The sequence below is a fragment of the Atractosteus spatula genome, chromosome 7, assembly GCF_055471065.1.
Source record: "Atractosteus spatula isolate fAtrSpa1 chromosome 7, fAtrSpa1.hap1, whole genome shotgun sequence".
Lineage (NCBI taxonomy): Eukaryota > Metazoa > Chordata > Actinopteri > Semionotiformes > Lepisosteidae > Atractosteus > Atractosteus spatula.
The window spans coordinates 37,032,309-37,054,677 of record NC_142712.1 but is presented as its reverse complement, the minus strand read 5'-3'; the positions used below and the strand labels follow the sequence as shown (position 1 = coordinate 37,054,677).

Below are 22,369 nucleotides of genomic sequence, written 5' to 3'. Positions count from 1 at the left end.
GTTTCTTTTATAGCCTTGTGATAAAGTTTGATAGAAGGTCATGAAAGAGCTGTAAAAGAAATTAGTAGTCTAACATACATAGATTACTCAAAGGTCTCTTTGAGATATGCCCTTACTGTACCCGAAAAAGGGTTACATTTCATTAAAATCCCAGAACTGGAGCTATGATCAGTTGTTTGTTTGCAAAAATAAAAAAATCAAGAAAAAAGTAAATTGCTTATTTATTTGAGTTTTTTATCACTTTAACTAGTTAAGATTGTTCAGAAAACAGATATTAATGCCAAGATGTTAACTTATGCTTCACTGTACTTTGTGCTTCCCAATATGGAGACGGATGTCATATTTCTTATGAATTGGGACTTTTTATTTATTCCTTTAAAGTGCAATTTCTAATTTAGTTTAATGAAATTTCCACTTAATTTGTTAACCATGGATATTAAACTCTCCAGGAATGCATATACTCAAAGCTGATAGAATGCTACACTGTACCTGACGTCATTCTTCATTCTGGTTGCTAGTTAATCACTGGCCCTACTAGGCAGTGCCTAGTAGGACTGACTGCAAGTTAATGCCATCTTGTCGTATCGTGTCAACTTGTTATACTGAGCCACAGTCACATGGGTAAACTAATAACATGCTCAGGACAATCTGTCTTGAACAGTTCGGGGAAGATTAATACATAACTTTTCAATTAGTATCTGTGATTAAGACCACAATGATAATCTTGTCTCTCTCCAGAAAAACTTTTTTTTGTGAGCAGCAGCTCTCACAAACATATACACACAGTACAGGTACAAACAGACACTCCAGTAGGACAGATGGTTGAACAGGAGGCAGAAGAAGTACTGAATCCACACAAAACTCAATTCTACAGTTGCTTGTTCTCTCAGGAGATCCATAAACACTGTGTATTACTATCTCCTACAAGTGGAAACAGCCCAAATATGAGGGCAGGCAACACTGCCAACCAAATCTACCTCATCCACCAAAAGATCCCCTACTCCCACTTAGTTGCACTTCTGCAGTTCCAAGCCTTTTTTCTAATTTTCCTTTGACGTTTTTTTGCAGCAATATAAATGAATTCCCTCCAACAGAAGCCCATTCGGATTAAACTGTCAGAGCCACGAGCGACTAACAGATTGTCCCCTGCAGCCAGTGCAACGGTGCGCATTTCAATTAGAATGGCCCAGAGAGGGCCTGCAGAGTGGGAGGGGCCAAACGTCTGGCTGTGCTAGGCAACCAAAGGTGTAAAACAGGAAGTGAAACGATGAACCTGGGGAATAATTCCGTATTGTCCCCCTGCTCCAGGTCAAGCTGTACTAAGCTGAATGATTAAGAGTGAAACACTGCAAAGGGAACACACAGTGTCTTTGCAAATCCTGAAGTCTTTTGAACTGAATCAAAAGTTACTGTCGTACTAAGGCCGGTGCAGTTTCATATCAGCTCTGTTATTTTCATTTTTACACAGCTTTTCTTGATAAGGACTCAAACCGCAAAGGCTAAGATGAAGTTGGGCACAATCTGTGGCATTTCACCCAGCCCAGGAAAATCAAACCCTGAAGTGTCTAAAAACAATTACTCGGGCTATAGCAAACAGAGGAATTCTCCTATTAGAGATATACTGTAACAATGTCTCAGAGCCCTGGTGAACATACACTTGAGGACCTGTCATCGTGTTGCTCAATGATGGAGGTACTGGCTGTAGTAAGTAATACTGTATTAAGAAACATACTGTGCGTTGGTCTGTTAACTCAGGGCTTATCTGTGCAGCTGTGCCTGTGCACCGACCTAGTGTAAAGACACATTAAAACCGGACACAGCTCCTACATGAACCCATCGCAGACCAATAAGCTGCTGTGGCTTAACATTTATTTTCAGCACAAACTGAAAGAGAAAAGCAATTCCTCTCCATCCAGCCCACGCTGTCGATCTTCCCAATTTTTTAACTGGCTCCCTTTCCATATTTTTAATTTCACAAAACTCTGATTTACCTTTACAATAACTAAAGCAAGTAATTATACATGGATTTTCTGTTTTCACTGAACCGGGCTGCACCACCTTCATAAAGGCAAGCTGTTAACTCACATAATTAGCTGCATCACTGTTTTTTATGGTGGCTTCTTGTGCTTTACTGCAGTCTTACTGTGTGTTTACTGAACTTTGCCCTGCTTTGAAAACTACGCCTTACAGAACCATGAAAATGTTTTATGGGTGCAGGGGTGTTTCAACCATGATAACTGTCCATGCCTGGAGGAGTAATTGACTTTGTTGTAGATAATAGCAACAAAACACAAAATAATCAAAAAGCGTTTTACAAGCAACATGTAGCATACAAAGAAATAAGACTCTATTTCCCTAACAATATAGAAAAACTAAAAAACGGTGACAGATGTTGAGGGATGGGGAGCTCTTCTCTACCTCAGACCCTAATACCCACTTTCACCGCAGGGAAACTGACAAATGTGAGCTAATTAGGCCAACCTGAAAGTTCCAGGCTGGGTCTGATTGTTGACACTACCAACTGGAGATGCAATTTTCTATCTAAATCCACAAGAAAGTGATTATTTATTGAGCAGCTCCTATTAGGTTCGCATGTGGGGATGGTTCCCACTGCTGTGAAACAAACTGAAATGATTGAGATGGTTCAAGACTTCCCTCCCACACTTCCACCTCTGCATATTTCCATGAGTTGTAAATATTCATTAAATGACAAACAGCACAGTAATGCTATATGGAGAAGGCTGGTTAGTATATCAGTACAACAGTAATTAACAATTGCTGCCAGCACATGTCATAGAAGGATTCCACTCACTGAGCACGCTATGGGAAAGTGGTACAGGCCTGTCCTGTACCAGCTGAATTCCTTAGAGCATCAGTCACACATTCAATGCTGAAAAATCACCTGGAACATTTCAGCACCTCTGGAAAGATTTCTTCCAATATACTGTATGGACACTACCCTGTCATCATAACATCATCAAATGAGCACCCTCATACCCCCCTTGAAAACCACAGAATTTGCCCAGTTTTAGCAAAGTATAAAAAGATTTATATCTCCAAAACATTTGTATATAAATAGTTCATCTGTATACGTTACTGAGCATCTGCTGGGTTACATACAATATATAACATGAGCACAGAAGTGCTGTTAATTTTAAGAAGGTAAGCCCGTACTTATATACAGTACCATGTATTGGCATTCTTATAAAAAACTGCTTTTGCTTTATGTTGCCAAATGAACTTCAAATGAACTAAATCACATAGCAGAACATGGAGCAGAAAAAAACTGAGTTGTCTAATTCATGTTTTTACTATTATGATCTTTGTATGAATGTCCAGCTGATGCACACCGAGAGGCACAAACATACTGTACATCCATGGACAGAAATGTGACAGACATGAAACTCAAGCTGAATAACTGAACAACTGTGGCATTTTGTACAGCTTTCTTTGTTAACTCAAGCGGTTGTTCAATTGAAGCTCCGAATGCCTTCTCTTCAGGTTTGTGCATCTGTCATGAGTCGCAGGGGGTTTAAATATAAATGATTGCATGAATTCCTTGCAAAAGGGGAAACGTGTTCAAGATGCAGACAGATGTGCCTGCCAGAGCTAGACTGGCATCTCACATGTCCCAGAAATACAGAGTCACCCCTAGCTTATACCATGGAGGATCACTAGAGGAAACTAGCACCATGTGACAATTGCAGATCCCCTCACCTCTGCTGGGAGTTGAACCTGGTCACTTGCAGACTCTGAGCATGCATGGAGTCACTTCCTAGATTCTGAATAGCTTCTCCTCACCAAAAACCAAGGTGCTCCATCACAGGACAATTCTAATTCACGTAAATGTCAGAAAGGGGTGACATCACTCCTGCCACTGGGCACTGTCACACAGGGTTGCTGAAAGTTGCCATCATCCATCCAGTCAGCGAGAGATGGTGCCTTCCTCCATCACTGCTCATACGGAGTCCCTCCATTAATCAGCTATTGAATAGCTTCAGGGATAAAGTTACAAGCCAGGAGTGACTCTTCTGCAGTGCTACACAACTATCACACAAGTTGCACGCTTTAGAAAAGACTCATTGATCTGAGGATCTCCTTTGAAATATTCTGACAACTCACCATCCATGAAAATGGCAAGGTGATCTTGTTTCACACCTCCACTTCCCCCTGCTTCCATTTTCTCTCTGTGGCTTGCTGAGCATTTATTCACCTGTTTTGCCGCTTTCAACTTGCCTGTGATTCATTTTCTTTTAATACTGCTAGTACACATTCTAGTACGTCAACACAGTGCTATGGAGCACTAAACCATAAAGACCATAAGTGTCAATACAAGCCAGACCATTATTATCCTTCTTAGTAATGAGATCTCCTGCTGTTTCTTTGGCATTATTGTGAAATAGAATTCAATTTTTAATGATTAAGAAACATACTGTATAAAACTGTGTGTGATGCTTGACTGAATGCATTCACATTGCTCACAGCATGGCCTTAAGGCTCCTTGAATGACATCACACAGCTATACCTCTTTCTCTGGCTATACCCTCTATATAAGATACGTGGGATCTACTTCCTCATCCTAATAATAATAACAATATGGTGCACAGTGTCCTGAAAGTCATGTAACTCATGGAGATCGTTTAAGCATTTTTGGATTTCTTAATTATTAAAAAGTACCAGAACTTGATCACCAATTAATTAGTACTAACACAACTAGTACTAAAAAGCAGTATTCTACTTTTCTGGTGTTTCCAGCAAACACACCTCTCTTTAAAATGCAATTAGCTGTCACTGCATCTTTATTTAGTTGTGCAAAACGTAATCTTCACCCTCCGGGTGTAAAATGTTTTCTTTTATCATTATTAATTGTAATTATTAAGATTGTAGTTCCATTTTTTTGTAAACTCCATGCATTTCTAATGGTAGAAAAAGGATTAAACAGGCTGTGGGATTAGCGATCACTGTTACCCGTGAAGTGTGCTTGAGATTTTGCGGTGGCAAAACCCTCAGAGGCTGAGATGTGAAGAGAAAAGCAGCTCAGGCCTTGAGTCGTAGTTTGCAGCTTTAAAAGTTGTTAACTGGGAAACCGAATTGGCCAAAGTCAAGGTTAAATGGCCATGCCAAAAAATAAACACCAGAAATGCAGAAGACTCCTAATAAGGAAGGTAAAATGGACAGTGTGAGTATTTGAAGTACTGAGCTGTGATGTTTGGTGGCTCTTTAACATTTCCCTTGAGTAAATCACCTCAAATAGAAGGTACTTCTTTACCAAAGGGTTGCGGGAATATGGCACAAGCTACCTGGCCACGTGGCTTCCTGTAAGAAATGGCTTACAGGAAGGCTACTAACTACTGTACCAATTGGGCCAGAGCACTGAACGACCATCACTTGTTTGCATTCTTTCTTAAGTTCCAAGGACAAAACAGGAACATGATTTGGATATGAATGCACTGGTGCCTCCAAAAAAACATGAGACCACAAACATCATCGACACTGCCCTTGACTAAATGTTCCAGTGATCTGAGGCAATTTAGACTAATGGCTGCGCAGTTAAGTCAATGCTAAGTTAAGTCCCAGTGGTCTGGAGGCACCCTGAGAACTCACTGTTCGGCAATGATGTAGCCATCCTCTTGCGGAGTGCACGGTACCCCAGCCACTTGCACGTTCCCCTTGATCTCCGAGAAGGCCAGCCCCAGGTTCACCCCATGGATCGTCACGCGCGTCCCCCCTTCTGGAGGCCCAGCCACTGGGGTCACCTACATGCAGAAGAAGGACAAGGAGACAGGGGGAGAGACAGCATGAGTTCCTGGGGTCTGCGTCACATGCAATCTGGAGCAATGCATTTCAGCTGTAGATCTTGGGTAACTTTGTGTGGAATTAAAATCTTCCACCGCCCATGCTTATACAGTACGTATCATACTATACTGTGCTGCTTAACAGCTCATTTTGATTTTGAGAAAACATGCTTGTAATACACCACTACAACCAAACGTTAAAACAAATGAGTAATCTCTATAATAAGAGAATTTGATGACAAAATACTTGACATTTACTTCAAACCCAGGCAAGAGAACAGGGGGATAACAGAGAGCTTTACTGTGAATATCCAGATTTCTGAAAGGCTGGAATACTGCTAGGGCTTGGTCTGTACATGCTGTGTATGTATTCATTAAGCTTAGCATAATGCACAGCACAGCCTTTGATTACACAGAGCAGCCCGGTTACAAAATCAGTATCTTGTCTAGTGCTTCTGTGACCCACTCTCACTAGTGGTCTCTTGTCTCTGCTCTTGGTGCTACAAACAATAAATCTAACTAGAGGTTATATCACTGGCCACCTTCTAATAAAATACAATATGGCTTCACAGCATGGCCTTGGCTCTAAATAGCATCCTGGATTATAAACTATAAAATTCAGAAGTGGCTCACTCTTGGCAGGTCTCCAGTGTCTTATTTCCTAACTATGCACTGATGAATACACATACTCAGTGTGCAATACAGGCACTGATACACACAATCAATGGGACATTTCTGGGTATGCATGAATAGCATTGCAGAATTAAAAATAAAACCAAAGAAGAGGTTTTATTAGTCTTTTAAGAGTAAATCATTTTTAAGACATTATTTGAAGTCTTAGCTACCAACCTGGAGTTCAGGTTTAAGGTCCATAATGAAAGTAGAGTGTTTCATGCTCCCCATGTTTTTCTTTTGTCAAATGGGAGTTCTATTTTGTAGCCTAGATTTAGTGGACATTAATTACTCTCTGCATAAGAGTAGTTGTGCCACTGAAAAGCCTCTGGGTTAGAATAAATGCATCCTTTATTAATGCTTGAAAATACAAGATGCTAAAATATACAAAAAAGAAAACATTTACTGTATCTGAGATGACACAAGACATGGAACAATTCTAGTATCAAAGAGCAATTCTTCAAATGGTGAAAATGTTTTGTATTTATACAGTATAATCCTTCACACCACACATTTAAGAGCACTGTGGATCCTGGGCTCCAAAATCCCTCTGAAGCCCCAGAGCAGTACAGGCACTCTGGGGATCTCCAGATGAAATAAACCCAGTGATGATGCACCTGGCCTCTTGCTGCGACAGAAGGGGGATTCTTCCAGGATATTGAGCAAGATGTCTTCGAGTTCTGTGTTGATGTTTCATCCAGGACAGTCTATAGTCACATTTTATGTAACCTACAGTGCCAAAGTGAAGAAAACTGTTTTTCCCCAATCAGAATCTGGCAAATTCTTTGCTCTTCACTGTATCTAAAATGTGAGATGACAGGAAAAGTTAACTGCACCATAACAGGGAATGTTCATCTCCCTACCCCTCTAGACCAAGGTTTCTGCAAAAAGATCAACAGTATATTTTAGTGAGGCACAACAATTCCAGGGAATTATTGAAATCAAAGTACAGTAGACCTTCTCCTCATTAACTTTCCACGTAAAAGTGAATATTTACAAGAAGACAACACCATCAGGGCTGTAATTCCCTATGTTTTGCCACCATGAAATATGGCTTTAGAATCACTGCCCTAGGACCAGTCACATACAGTATGAAGAGGGAAGTGGAAATCTAACAAAACTGAGAGGCAGAAAGCCATGGGCCAAATAGGCCTGATGCAATACTTTGGTTCCATTATAAACAGAGATATAAAGGAAGTGACAACACCGTCTAGCCTGCCATCCTTGGTCAGTACTGGGATGGAAGTTGTTTCTGTAAGTGGTGTTGGAGAACCAGCAGGAGGCACTCTTCCCACTGGAGTAGAATTTACAAACCAATGCCCCAGGTACATTGACCTGGGATGCTGTTCTGTGGAAGGCACTGTCCTGTGGATATGACACAAACTGATATCCTGATTACTTTGTCATTAAAGATCCCATGGCACTGTCCAAAACAGCAGGGGAACTACAGGCTAAATTCCACTACAAGTTAGTACAATCTGGTCTACCTAAAGGGCTTTCTCACTTTTCCACCTGATCTGATGTGTAGAGGAGCTGATGGTGAATAATGGCTGATTTCCGTCACCCAGGTGGAGATTGTACTTCCGAGATAAAAGTGGGCCCCCTCCTATATGTAAAGCATCCTTTCATCCTTTGGGATGAAAGTTGTTATATAAATGCAGGGAATTCTTAGATCTTAATTCTAACACTGACTCCTGTAGATTCACCTAACTCTTGGTCAGGTGGACACATCTCATTAAAAAGGAGGCTTCAGTCTCGGGTTTTGGGCATGTAGATTGAAGCAGTCTTGACAAGAAAGGTACACCCCAGTTTCTGTCCTAAGTGAGGCTTAGTAGACCAGAATGCCTAGACTCTAGACTAGGAATAGAGAAAATCAATTTTTCCACAGGCTTCCATTGTCCTTCCAGAACTCTGAATCAGGAATGTAATCCTGTTTGTTAGAAAGGTGGCATGTTTCCGCTTGCATATGTTCAAGCCTGTCTGCTTCACTGTTTCATTTTTCAGTGAGACCTGTGGGATGAGGCTCTAATCCCTCTGCCTACTTCCCCGTACACCAGAACAACCCAGGAGCAGGACTGACAGTTTCAGGAGGTGGTGGATTGTTGGAAACAGAAAAAAAAATAAAAATAACCCTGACCTACATTAAGCACTCAAGAAGCGCTCTCTATAAACTAATCGGTAGGAAACCTCAAAGAAATATCCTCCCTGGTGTAACTAATCCATACAGGCTTAAGACTGACACCCAGACTGTGGAGAAGCAAAGCAGCCAAGAATAACAGCCTGGAAATGCCAGCCACTGTTTATTTTATTTAGCTTACATAATGGTGGGAACATTCATTTTTCAACATTGCATGTGGCTACTTTCAGTAGTGGCAGCAGTTACACTGCTGAGACATCCAGAAAAGAAGCACAATTTCCCCGAGCTAAAAGGCTAAAAACAAAAACCAAATTTCTTTGAATAATTTGAAGGAACACAGCAATTACACACTCTTAGAAAGAACTCTCTATGACAGTCATAGGCAACTGGCTACAAGGTCTTCAGTATTTTGTTTCACTCTAGCTCTTAATTAACTCCACACCTCACTTAGTATTCACTCCTTGCTTTTCTCATGCCACCTCTCCTCTGAGCACAGATTTAAGATCCAACCAAACCTCATCCCTCCTGCTCCCTTCATCTTGTCTCATTATGTCTATAAGCTGTCATTGTTTCTGGTCCCCTCTCATCCTCACTGCTCTCTCAGGCCTGCTCATTCCTATGCAGATACACATAAGCCTTAGCCCTGCACCATCACTGACCAGATTCTGGCTTCTCAGGACCCAATTTAGTCTCTATCTTTAGGATTATGCTGTATAATTAGAACTTCTTAATGATGCATTTCAATGTTTCAGGCTGTATAGACTGTAATGTAGAGCCTTGCATTTTATACAAGTTATTTGGCTCAGATTAAAAATATAGTGATTTAAAGATACCTATAAAAGCTGATTAACCTGTTTATGGTCTCAGGCTGCTGTACAGAACACAAATCACAGAGATAATTTCTACTACATAATAATAAGACTTCAAAGGCTTTTTGTAACGCCACTACTCCATGACTCACAACAGATTTCCATCTCTGTTCAACAGTGGACCAGTCTTTTGGCTTCTAGTCCGAGGTGTGTCACAGCTGTGCCCGTAACTGTTTTTCCAATCCAGTGTCTGATCTTTACACAAAGGGGGAGACTTATGTAAACATGAATGCTTAAAATGTACAATTCAACACTAACCTCCAAACATTACACTTAGTTAGAAGCTCTTATAATAAGCAAAACTCCATGACCTGATGTCTTTCTAGTGAGTGTACTTAAGTAGATGAGATATGTAACATAGACAAACCTCCAACAACAACTCAGGAGTGTTTAATTGATTAGGAAATTCTTAATGTGGCACCAATAAAAAGTGAGACACCAATGAACCATGTAATCATAGACCAATAAATCTCACTTTTATTACATATAAGGTAATTTCTAACAACAGTTATAAGTAAATTAGAAGATCACCTGTATGATACCTTATTTACTTCCTTTTATTGTCCAGATGGAAAATTTGCTTGGCAGGCAGGTAAAAGACAGAATACAATACACAAAACATTTAACAGAAGATGAAATGAACCCATTTACAAAGAGACATACATGTATAATGAGACAGAAAAAATATATGAAGTAAAAGATACAACCAATTGTCCACATTAAGCAGGTTAAACGCTGTGGGAATAAAAGATAACTTAGTTCTAATGCTTTTAAATCTAGGAAGTGTAAATCAACACCCAGACATAAGGAGTGCAAACTCACTGTACAAGGGGTGGTCATGGCCATCAATGATTATATTGGCCTACCGTACTGTCAGGACAGGAGGGAAATGTGCAACATGGATTCTAACAGATCTGGCTTAATAAACTATTCTAATTGATTTATTAGGTAGACTTGAAAATGTTTCACAAAGCAACAGCAATAATTGTCATCCCATTGGACTTCTTCAGAACCAACAGATACGCATGCACATGAGGACGCAACTAGAACAAACAGGGAGGTGCAGTTAGAACTAAGACCAGGAGGTAACTCTACACAGAAGATTTTGTGGAACTATGGCCTAAACTACCCAGCTGTGTTGTTAAAGCAGAAAATTTGGTTTCCTTGAAGAAATGGCTGGTTGAGAAGAATCTCAGAACAATTAACCACTAAAAATCAAATGACTTTGTAAGCTTTAGTTTCTCTTTCTCCTTCTGTAGAATATTCATTAATGAATAAGACTTCAGTTGGAAATTGATACTCTTCCCTAGTTGATATTCTAGGCTTTAAGCACCCCTCCCCCCAACACCCAGACAAACATCTTCAACAAAACACTATCAGAAAACAGAGTGCATAGACTACTGATAGGGCTCTGGAAGAATCAGATACAGTATATACTACATGTCTGTATGAGAGCCGAAGCCCAAGAAAGCTGTATCTTTTGCAGCTACAGTACATTGCAACTGAATAACCAGAGTACCTAATCTGAGTGTTTTCCAGGAGCAGACATTTAATAAAACAAATCTCAGACATCTAGCTCTGCCGTCTTCATGAAAAGTGTAATACTGGGAGAGACACAGGCAGAGGTTAGGAGACAGAGTGCCACTGGAATAACAGGTCTGAGTGGGACTGAGAAAATGAGTGGAACTGACAGGTAGAGAGTGGAAGAGCTGGACAACGCGATGGGCATGAAGGGAAAGTGATGAGAAACAAGAGGAAGACACAGAAAAAAGCTGGATAAGTCTCACAGACACTTACACTGTCCTGCTCTTTAGAACAGTTACTACCAGAGAGCAGAGCCCTACCTGAGCCTCCCACTTAGCTAGAAAGCAGAGTGACTGTCATCTTAATGTTGTATTTTAGGACTGCAACTGCAATTTTATCACTCTGCCATGATTTATTCATCAACATTTTCTTCTCAGGCCCTTTTCCTATATGGAAAGTGTGGAACTCTCTTTCTGTCAGTTTGCTTGGCTGAGCTTCAGCCCCATGATGGCAGCGGCTGGCACACAGGGGGCAAATAAAACTTGTCCACCCATTAGTGAGAGGCTTTCATATATGGCACGGAGGGGATGGCACAGATGTTCAACTCCCAGTCGCTTCAGCCCACACATCTCGGGGCCGGAAATGCAGGGAGAACCGAAGTTATACCCCTCACACTGTCAAATGCTGTTGGAGGTGAAGCTGAGATCGGTTGGGCCAGGCCCCATCCTGAACAGTGATAACAGCAGCGATGGTAATCCAAAACTAAGATCTCTGTCTCTCTCTATTTAATTCTCTCCCCTTAAGTTGCTGACACATTGCTATACTCAAACCTAATTGTTAAAGATGCCATAACTCTCTACGACACCTGCTCCCTTCAGCTGTTAGTACTGTCTAATGTTAAATTAATGAATCTCACAAACAAACATATCTAGGATCACACCACGCTGAGTTTTGATTGGCATTTTCTCCTTCTCTTCCTACCATCTAATCTGACGATGCAGTGAAAAGCTGGACTCTCCTGACAGTCTTCCGCCTTGTTCATGGGGTGCCTGAGCTGCGTGTGGCTCGCCTCCTGCCAGGGTGTACCCACACAGCAGGGCACAGGCTGCCCTCGTCCCACTGATGAGGCACAGGACCAAGTGTCAGCAGAAGCTCTCTTGCCTTAATTAGAATTACTAATTGCAACCCCTGTTAGCAGGGCTTCCAGTATAGCTTCCAGAGCAGGCAGTCAGAACTGCAACCCCTGCAAATTAAAATCTGTCATACGAAGCAAATTATACAATACTGTACAGCTTAGCGGGCCATTCTTTCTAGTCATGCTGGGTCTTGCAATGACAGGTGCTGAAACTTCAGTTTAATCGACTAATCAATGCATTCATATAAAATGTGTGTATGTAATTATAAATCTGCTCATACTATACATAAAGAAATGAAAAGAAGAATGGAAATGGGGCTAGAATGAGGTTGTAAGGTTTAATATGCCTTACTTCAAGGCTAGGAATCATAATCATCTGCTTGGGTGGATGAGTGTTCAATAAATAAAAATCAATTTCAGTAAAGTGATGTCACTGATAGAACAGCATACAGTAGTTCGACAAATAGCATGCATTACACCTAATACATTAGTGAAATGGACGGGTTTCAGCACAAACAAGATTACTTTATTCTATATACAAAGATCCCTCCTTCTCTCATGGAGAAGCTTATTGACAAACAACAACTGACTTCAACTGCATCCAAACTAAAATGAAAATTTGATGCTGGCTTCCATCCATTAGCCTGATAAGCTGAAATCTGTCAGATGGAGTCAGGCACGCTGAGACATCTGCACAGGGCAGTTTTACAGTGTGTGCACCTGCCACACATTACTGGAAGATTAGAACAGCGTGCAAATGCTGACTCACTGCTGAACTCTTTTGCCTTAGGTTAGCTGAATGAGAAAAGTTACGACCTATTCCCCCCACTCTATAGAACATTTTGTGTTACATAAAAAATAAAAACCTGAGTTTAAGAGTGCTTCCAGACAAGCACACCCACACGCAGAACACACTCCAGCTGTTCAGAAGACCGAGAGATCTTACAGACTGCGTGCCTAGCCAAAGCAGATCCATATTGTATTGCCAGCTTCATTTGATGTGACTCCTTGCTCTTTTGGGGTTTATGGGTCTTTAATATTCATGTTTCTTTATGAAAAGCGGTATTTAATAGAAATATTAAATATTTATTACAGTCATCATTTCATAAATACATATCACACAAATGCAACAGTCATGTAGACAAATCGGCTTACGGTGACATAAAGGAGAAATGTAATAAATTATTTAGTTTCTTTTATTAATAAAAATAATTCCACTGTTTACATAACAAAAACATATACAAACGGAGTTTTTAGTTTCCCCTGAGCCCTCAGGGGAAATTCTGTGCCGCTTTCAAGCGATGGGTTTTAAAAATAGATGCTGAAGAAAGACATGCGACCCAGGAAAGTAAAAGGAAAGTGTCACTCTTCCGCACCTAAATAAAACACTCCAAACATCGGTCTCTATCCTTCGATCTATAAGGTAGTATTTACAAAAAATAATGAAAATTCTTGTATTAGGTTTGTGGAATTGTGAACTCGACACCAATATACATTTTCAATACTGACGCCAAACAGATGTTCAAGGTTATTTGTAAGTCAAAGTCAATTTAAAAAATGTGCCCATGTCTGTCAGGCCCTCCGTCTGCTGTGTCCTGGCCCTAACCCTTCCCTGCCCATCCCTGAAATGAACAGAGACAGGATTACAGGACTGTGCATCCCTCTGTCCTCGCTGTCTTACTGTCCCTGGAGGAGAGAAGTAACTCCTTAAGTCTTTATGCTTTTGTTTGTTCAGTGTGAATGTTGTGATAAAACAGCCCTCTTTCAATGTTTTGCACTGTTTAAGATATGTATCAGGAACCTCTCAACTCTGAAGTGAAGCAAAACACAGTTTAAATTTAAACTGAAATAAAACTATAGTTTGTAACCTAACTCATGCTTACATGTTCCACACGGATTTACAACTACAGTCATACCAGCAGCAGATATGGAAGGCTGTTTCTGTTTCAGGAGGACATAGAAATGCGGAGGCACAGAGAAACAAGACACTTTCCACTCCGTGAAGAGGCTAACCCTCAGCGCCTGGCAAATGGCTGGTTTTCTTGCTATGGTGCCCATGAATGAGATTTCACACATCATAAACTCTCAGCGCTGATCACCAGCCCTGATAGGGAACAGTGAGGACCATTAGCGAGGGTGTCTCCTGGGAGCTCTGCAACAGCGCTGGCAAGCTCCAGTGCAGGGCAGCGGCAGGGCTGCAGCTGTGAAATTCTAATCTGGCTCCTCTGGAAAACCAAGGGATCCATGAAGTAGCTTCCCCGTGCCAAAGACATTAAGCAACAGGGATGAGCTACAGCCCTTGCCCACAGCTCTGTGCCAGCTCTGCTCTCTCATTCCCTCTACCATCTCCAGCCTCACCTTACCACTCTGCGGGAGGACCAGTGATCAGTGGCCAATGCCAGCTCTGTGCAGCTTTCGCACAGTGGAAACCATCTGAATATCAGTGCTAATGAGCACAAGGGTGGCTGTAAACTGTTTCAAAGGAGCCTGTCAATGGCTGTGGCCTTTCCATGGTTCTGTGCAGGCGAACAGTTGTGTCCAACATTAAATAACAAGGAGAATGCAAATTGAATTACAGAATATACATTGTTGGGAATATTTAGCAAAGAAGCAAATATATATATAATCAAAAATTCTGATGTGGTTCAGATGGCAGTGTACATTACCTCTGTAATGACAGAACAGTCAGCTTCTATCATTAAATTAATTATCATGTGCTATTCTTACCACTGATCTATCTTCATGTGGGAATTTGCTATATCTTCTAATGCGGTTTCTTCGCTTTCATGGCTGGGGAGGGCAGTAATGTAAATTGACAAGACACTGCCTGATAAACGTTCTTAGTAGAATTAATCTGCAGGAAGAAATGGGACGGCGGAAATCTGCGATGCACAGCCTTGCAGAACAGTAAGGCAGGTTTGAAGAAGGGCATGGGCCGGGACTGAGCTGATGGAGGGAATGCGGTAAGAACATGACACTGGAAAGGAGAGACAGACAGAGCCTCCTTCTCCAGAACCAGGCAGAATGACTAATGGTTTTTGGAAGAACAATGGAACACAAATAGCTGCAGGATCTGTGGCATCCAGCCATAGAAATATACACCTTGCAGGAAACTACTGCACCAGCATTGGCCTCTTGTTCTGCATGTGAAGGGTGCAATTTTTAGATCTACTGAAAAGTATTAAGAACACAACCAATGAGTATAAGAAGTAACGCCAATTGTGTGTTTTTAATCACTTTCACTGTATCTTTGGCAAAACTGTTCCACTTGTGGTGCCAGTGAAGAATGAGAAGAATGAGAACTTGAGGAAGAAACGAAGAGGGAGGGAGATGGCGCAACAGAAGGAGGATGGACAGGTGAAGAGCTGCCTGGAGGGAGGGCAAGAGAGAGAAGGATGGAGTGGGAAGATGAGAGAAAAGGAAAATGATGGAGAGAGGGAGGGTTGCAGGGAGGAGTGGGAATATGAGTGAGAGGTGAAAGTCTGGCTATTTATCTCAGCCTGCTTCACACATTTGTCTTGCACGTCGGCCATTTTGTTGGGGGGTTTTAATTTTGTATCTACTCGTCTGCATGAGCCATGCTTGTGGTACAGACAAGCCCCTTGTCTGAAATCAACTGAACTCGACAGGAGGGCAGAGGCAGAGAGAGAGGGAAAGAGAGAAACGCTTCATTTAGTACTTTAACCTGGCTTTCTGCTTACACCAGAAAATCAATTAGGAACTCATTTGCTTCCGTTTTTAATTAGCATGTGTGCACCAGGGCTCATTCAGGGGCAGAAAGAGCCGAATGACCGGTGTTATTTATTCATGTTTTGCATTTATTTGTTTCTCTGCTGTCACAAATCAATCAATAGTTACGGGGTCTGGGGTTAAACACAGTGTAGCAGTGCGTTACGAAATAACTAAATAAGGCCTTAGACAGGCTTGAGCACCTGAGGGAAACGAGCAAATAAGAAAACTTTTTTAGCACTAAGATGGGCGAGCCATGTCAGTTAGAAAGATTTCCTGTTGTGTGGCAGTGGCATTACTTTACTGTGTGGACGGTAGATGCCACTCAGAGAATGCTGAATGCGGATCCCGCTGCTGTACAAATCAATACAGGCGACTCTTCTTTCCGAGACCGGAGTTAGGAATAGCAACATCAATAGAGGCTCTTGCAAGAGAGTAAGGGAGTGTGTAAAAACAGCTATTACACTGGGAGTGAATTGAAACTACGTGGAAAGACAAATTCAGACCTTTATGGTGCACAAAAAGTTTGTCTTTGTTACTTATAAAACTTTTCCAACCCAGGAATCCATTGTAGTAGAGGGGCTCACAAATAAAAAAAAATCCTTTTAAATACAATACAACATTGTTGACAATTACACTTATAGGTCAATACCATGGTGTTTCTTTCAAACATTATACTATAATTGTATACAGTATGTCTATTATTTCTTTGCCTATTAATCTGGGATCTTTCCAGGAGATAAGAACAATGCAAGTATATGTGTCAATCTCCTAACATCAAGCTCTTGTAGTTAATTCCTAAGATTGTTTCAGATTTCTCTTTCTACTCACAAATATCATAACTAAAAGGCCACATCCACCGAAGCAATGTATATAAATATTCAGATGGGGCTCTTTTAAAGTTGCCTTCTAGAGACTGTGGGCGAGATTAACAAGTCGATATTGAGAACGAGCCTCAAAGAGCAGGTCACATATGCAAAGCACTATCGGTCTTCATTGTTCAAGATCATCAGCTGCAAAATGGTAGAGAAAGGAACATGTTTTAAACATTCTTTCTGCTTTGAAGTGAATATTCAATCATATCACCAACAGAGGAGCTCATGCTCGCTGCCACGGGAAAGGAGGGGTGAGGCGAAAGGAGAGAGAGACAGGAAGAGAAAGGAGAAGGAAGGGGAGAGAATTGGGAAGGGGAAGGAGTGGAGAGGGAAGAGAGGGTAGACAGAGGAAGGGAGAGGGAAGAGAGGAGAGGGTAGAAGTGAGAGTGCAGGAAGAACAGAAGGGTGAAGGGGATGATTTAGGCTTTGCCCTATAGCAGCAATCAAACCGGTGCCCTTGTAATCCTGCTGGAGGTGAATGCACAAATTACTCATCCACGTCCACCCACATGGATCCACTCCAGTATGAAAACAAACACCATATGCCTTATTTCCTTATTGATTTAAAGCCCACAGAAACACAATCCACACTGATATTACTGTAGGCAGCTACAGGGCCACAACCCAGGGGACCCTCCCACAGCCTCATTAAAATGCCAACTAAAAGTAAAACAATCTGAGTGTCTGTAGATAAAAAGCTCTGCCTTTTAATACAAAACAGTGTAGCTTTTCTTAATGGAGAGGAATGCATTTTTTAACGTGGAGAGAGTTAATGGCCGATATTATCTTCAACGGATTTCTTCCATACTGCCAACTATGAATATACCACTTTAAACTATGCTTTGGTTGGATAGTTCAAGCTTTTTGCCTGACACTAAACAACTGGAAATACTATTACGGAAGCTTGAATAAGATACAACTCTCAGACATTGTGTTAAATTCTTATCGTACGTGGATACCTGAGTGTCTTGGCTATGCTCACGTGAACAGGAATCATCTCCTGGAAACAGTTTAAAGAAGAGTTTCCTCTGTGGCCCATCAGGATTGAAGTCTCTATTCATGCAGGCCTGTGGACATTGGCCTACACTATGTAGTGCACTGTGTACCCCTTTTACCAATCGCCACATCTTCTCCCTGGCTGGGATCCTCTGGTCCTCATGGTCCCTCCCTGCCCCCTGTTCTCCTAGCCCAGACTCTGCTGCCTACCTCAGTGATTCGGGGATTGGTGCACTTCACATTCTTGCTGGACAGGTCCAGCCACCGGTTGGCATGTGGCAGGCAGTGCTGGCGGAGGGTACAGCGGCCTTCTCCGCTACACCAGCCGCACTCAAACTTCCTCTCTGCCTTCAGACACATCCCGCAGCTGTCCCTCTGGGCGGCACACTTGTACAGGTGCACTGTGGGAGTGGAACAAGGTTAAAGGTCAGGAGAGAGCAGCAGGGGTTCCTCTCCATAAGCACTGAACCTTGTCCTCAGTCTTTAAGAGCAACTGTATATCCTTAATCTCCTGTAAAGCAGGTCCTGTCTTTTGCCCTAACGTGATTATGTAGAATAAGAAGGATAGGGCAGATGTTGACTCACTTCATAGAAGGGCAACCACAAAAAAACAGCAAGAGACTACACAATTACTTACTGTAATTTTGTAAAAACATTAAGAAACTCAACAAAGAGGACCACTACAGACCTAATTGTGGACGAAGGAGGCTGAAATAGCAGGCAATATAAGGAGCAGTGGGGCTAGAGGACAAAGTGCCAGCCATTTTTGGGAGCAGACTTCTTGGGGTCCATCAAGAAGCAGCAGACAAGAATGACTTCTACTTATTTTCAACCTTGTTATGTGATCATTGCTTCTGGTCTTTAAAACAGATTTTAAAATGTGTTTTCTGGATAACACAGGGCGTTGTGTAATTTTTATTTTGTCAATAGAATATATTGGACTTCCAGTCTTTTTCTCTCCATACATGTAAATATATATTTATGCTTTTCTGTGTCCAGCTGTGGAATAAATTGTTGGATGGTCTTTTGTGAGAAAAGAACGTGGTAATCTTCAAACAGCGCAATATCAATAAAACTGTATTAGTGCAAGCTGTGGCAATATCTCAATTAAATAGACTGTGGGGCTTCTTTGAACACCCTGCAGCTGGGGAGCTGGGGATTGTAATGGAACAATTGAAAGTTTTAGGTTTTAAGCTGCCAAGTTTATCAATTCTAAATGCATGCTACAAAGCTACTGGGCTCTGCTCAAAGATATCAAAAGTACCTTTAATATTCTCGGGATTGTCAATGATAAAATTGCCATTCCAGACCACGGAGAAGTCCACCGCCAGGTCACTGATCTTCATCCCCTCGTAGATATACTGTGTGCAGACAGAACAGGGCCGTAATAACCTGCTGTCTCTATTACAACAGCACCATTCCTTATCATATTAATCACTCTCTCGGTTGTAGGCAAGGCTGCCTTTTCTGCTGCTGTCACTCTTGTCGAGCTGTCAGTGAAGAGCCAGTCTGGAATAGCAAACTGCAGCCACTGAAGAAACCAGTGACAACACTGAAAAACAGCTCTTGAATCTGTTCAGAAAGGTTTTAATATGCTGAGTAGGCAGACAACAAACACACATGATTCTGGCAGTATGGAGAAATTTGCAAGAAGGAAATACTGTATATAAACTAAAAAATGAATATTAAATGCATGATAGCTTAATCCTCTCCCTTCTGGAGTGATATGCACTCAATTGGTTGGGGCTCATAAGCCCAACAAGATCAACAAACTTTCTTTAAGTTATGAAAATTAACCCTGAAGCCATTGTTAACAAGGAAACTGTCAAACTTTAGCGAAGTCTTGAACTGTTTAGGAGAAAGAAAGCACAGTGAAACCTTCAATAATGTGCTTCTTAAAATTCAGTCAGTTCATTGTCAGTTCTTTGAATTGAAATACTTGCATGCTACAGTATGTAAAGAATTTTGAATTGCTACAGTATATGCCTGTGCATGTGTAATACATCTGCTTAGTATTATCTGTGTGCTGTTTAGTTTGAAAGCAAACTCTGTCCTGACAAGTGCAAGTTAATGAGAGCTGGGCTGACCAAGATACCCAGGCCAGCTCAAGGCTGGCTCACCAGAGACCACGTCACAGTCTCGCAGGTACTGAGGACTTGAAACAGCCTCGTCTGGACGAGAGAGACTGGTTTACTGGTTGAGCCACTCAGGACACACTAAATTGGGGATTTTACTGGGCCAGCCAGCGACAGAGGGATGAGGATGTGTGTGTTTGAGGGGGCATGTCTGACGTACCGAGCTGTTCTGGCACTGCACACTGGAGCTGTTGAACCGCAGCGCTGGCACGCGGTGGCTGGTGCCCTGGATGTGCAGCACACACTCGTACCCCCGTTGCCCCGACTGGGGCTGGGGCAGATTGCGCGCCTTCAGAGTGATGGGTTTCACCTCTCCGACTGGGATGAGAACCTCCTCCGACCGGACCAGCTGAGGGCAGTCCTGCAGAACCAACACAGAGGCGTATAAAGATACAAACACATCAAAAACACTTTTTTGAGAAGGCAAAGTTTGCCTCACTTGTGGAAAGGTGGGGGAAAAATAAACGCTACAAAATGTATGAGAAAAGATCCCCTTGAACTTAATAAAGGCAAATAATCACCTGAAAGCTAAGCACTGTACACAACCATTTACAACTTTAGGCAATAATTAGGAAATTATTATAAATAAAATAGGCCAGCACTCCATATGTTGGGTGTTGTTTTCACACAGCAGGCCACAGTGACAGCAGCCATTGCCATAGGCTGACTGAGATGGACAAAGCCGTGTGCAGAATCAAGCCTGACACATTGAACTCTACAGCTATTCACAGTGACACACACATAAACAGACAGTCGTCTGCACTAGTAGATGGTACACAGGCAAACAGCCTGACACACACAGAGCCAAGAGCAGCTCCAATGCCGCATTGAGGATGTCATGTCTTCATTAAACACTGAAGCTCATAACTCCTGCTTTACTTGTTCAGCTGCTCCGTGCTGTATAGAGCATGGGTCCTCTCCCCCAACACACACACAAGCCCTCCGGATGACCTCATTTAACCCTGTCACATCTCTTCAGCCCTCTTCAGGAGCTCATACTGATCAATGCACTGTATTAAAAACTAGCCAAGTGGTAAACTCACTCTGCTACTCCAGACTGATTATAAATCAGCGGCCCATTTGTGGACACTCTCAAAAACACTTATAGACAGCACTGAGCACTGAAGGTATGGGGGGAGAATGTCTACTGATTGCAGAGAAAAAGTTGACAGTGGCGGACAATAAGAACTGACAGAGTTTCACTTTGTGTATAAACAAGTATCTGATCACTCAGAAATGCCACAGGTTTCAGGCCACCCCCTCTGGGCATTTTTACTTTCATCACCAGTCAGACAGGGGGAACATCAACTGTGGATGGAGACTGCTCATACACACAACTCATACACACAACTACAGTGAACCTTCAACAGCCGCATACAGCTGTACACCACCGTCTTGCCACACACTGAAGGTGGCACTGGCACAAGTGCTGGCCCACCGAGGAAATGCTTCTGGTTATACTACTGTTCCATGGGTCCATTTTATTGCTGTACTGCTGTATGCACTGTGATTTTGTAAGCACCCCCACTTCATAAAAACATCGAAAAGTTATGTATGGGTAGGTGCTATTGAAAAAAAGAAATACTTCTTTCATTGACTGACATCTGCATGACATTCATCTATTGCCAAATATGGAAAAACAGCTTTGTTTCATTTTAGAAAGGCAGAAACCAAATCTGTAAACAATTCTAAAAAGAGACTTTCATTAATATTATCCCATTACAGATGATACCACTTATTTATAAAAGACAGAGCTGGTCAGAAAATGATGGTCAGTCCCATCTAGAATCATTGCCTCCAGCTCCAGCTCCACCAGCGCACAGACCCAGCACAAGTGCTACTGTATGTACCTCGGAGGCATTGACTCGACCTTCTTGGAAAGAGCAGCTGGAGGGGTCGTGGGTGCACAGGTTGCGGTATTTACACCAGTGGCAGCGGAAGGCACTGTTCACACAGGACAGGCACCTGTAGAGACAACCAGAGCACAGCAGACTCTTAGCCCAGAGCATTGAAATCAATAATCCTTACATTTACTGTATACAGCACTTTTCCGGACACTCCACTCAAAGCGCTTTACAGGTAATGGGGACTCCCCTCCACCACCACTAAATTGTAGCTCCACCCGGATGATGCGACGGCAGCCAAAGTGCACCAGCACGCTCACCACACACCAGCTATTAGTGGGGAGGAGGAGAGAGTGATGAAGCCAGTTCAGAGATAGAGGTTATTAGGATGTCAAAAATGGTAAATGTCAGGGGGAAATTTGGCCAGAAAACTGGGGTTATATTCCTACTTTTTTCAAGAAACAACCTGGGATTTTTAATGACCTTGGAGAGTTGGGACCTTGGTAATATGTCTCACCCAAAAGATGGCACCTTTTTTACAGTACAGTGTCCCCATCACTATACTGGGGCATAAAGATCCATACAATCTGCAAGGTGAGTGCCCGCTACTGGCCCCGCCAACACATCTTCCAGCAGCAACCTTAGCTTTCCCAGGAGG

General features: G+C 42.1%; 1 protein-coding gene across 1 annotated transcript in view; it reads right to left on the bottom strand.

Annotated features, from left to right (window-relative positions):
* plxna2 (plexin A2) overlaps window positions 1–22,369 on the bottom strand; it is a 226,167-nt gene that overhangs the window by 60,960 nt on the left and 142,838 nt on the right. The window contains exons 9-13 of the mRNA XM_088919992.1: window positions 21,718–21,832; window positions 20,028–20,228; window positions 18,997–19,093; window positions 17,943–18,133; window positions 5,605–5,756 (exon numbers count right to left, since the gene is read on the bottom strand). Coding sequence (XP_088776118.1) covers window positions 5,605–5,756; window positions 17,943–18,133; window positions 18,997–19,093; window positions 20,028–20,228; window positions 21,718–21,832 — 756 coding nt within the window. The remainder of the gene's footprint in view (window positions 1–5,604; window positions 5,757–17,942; window positions 18,134–18,996; window positions 19,094–20,027; window positions 20,229–21,717; window positions 21,833–22,369) is intronic.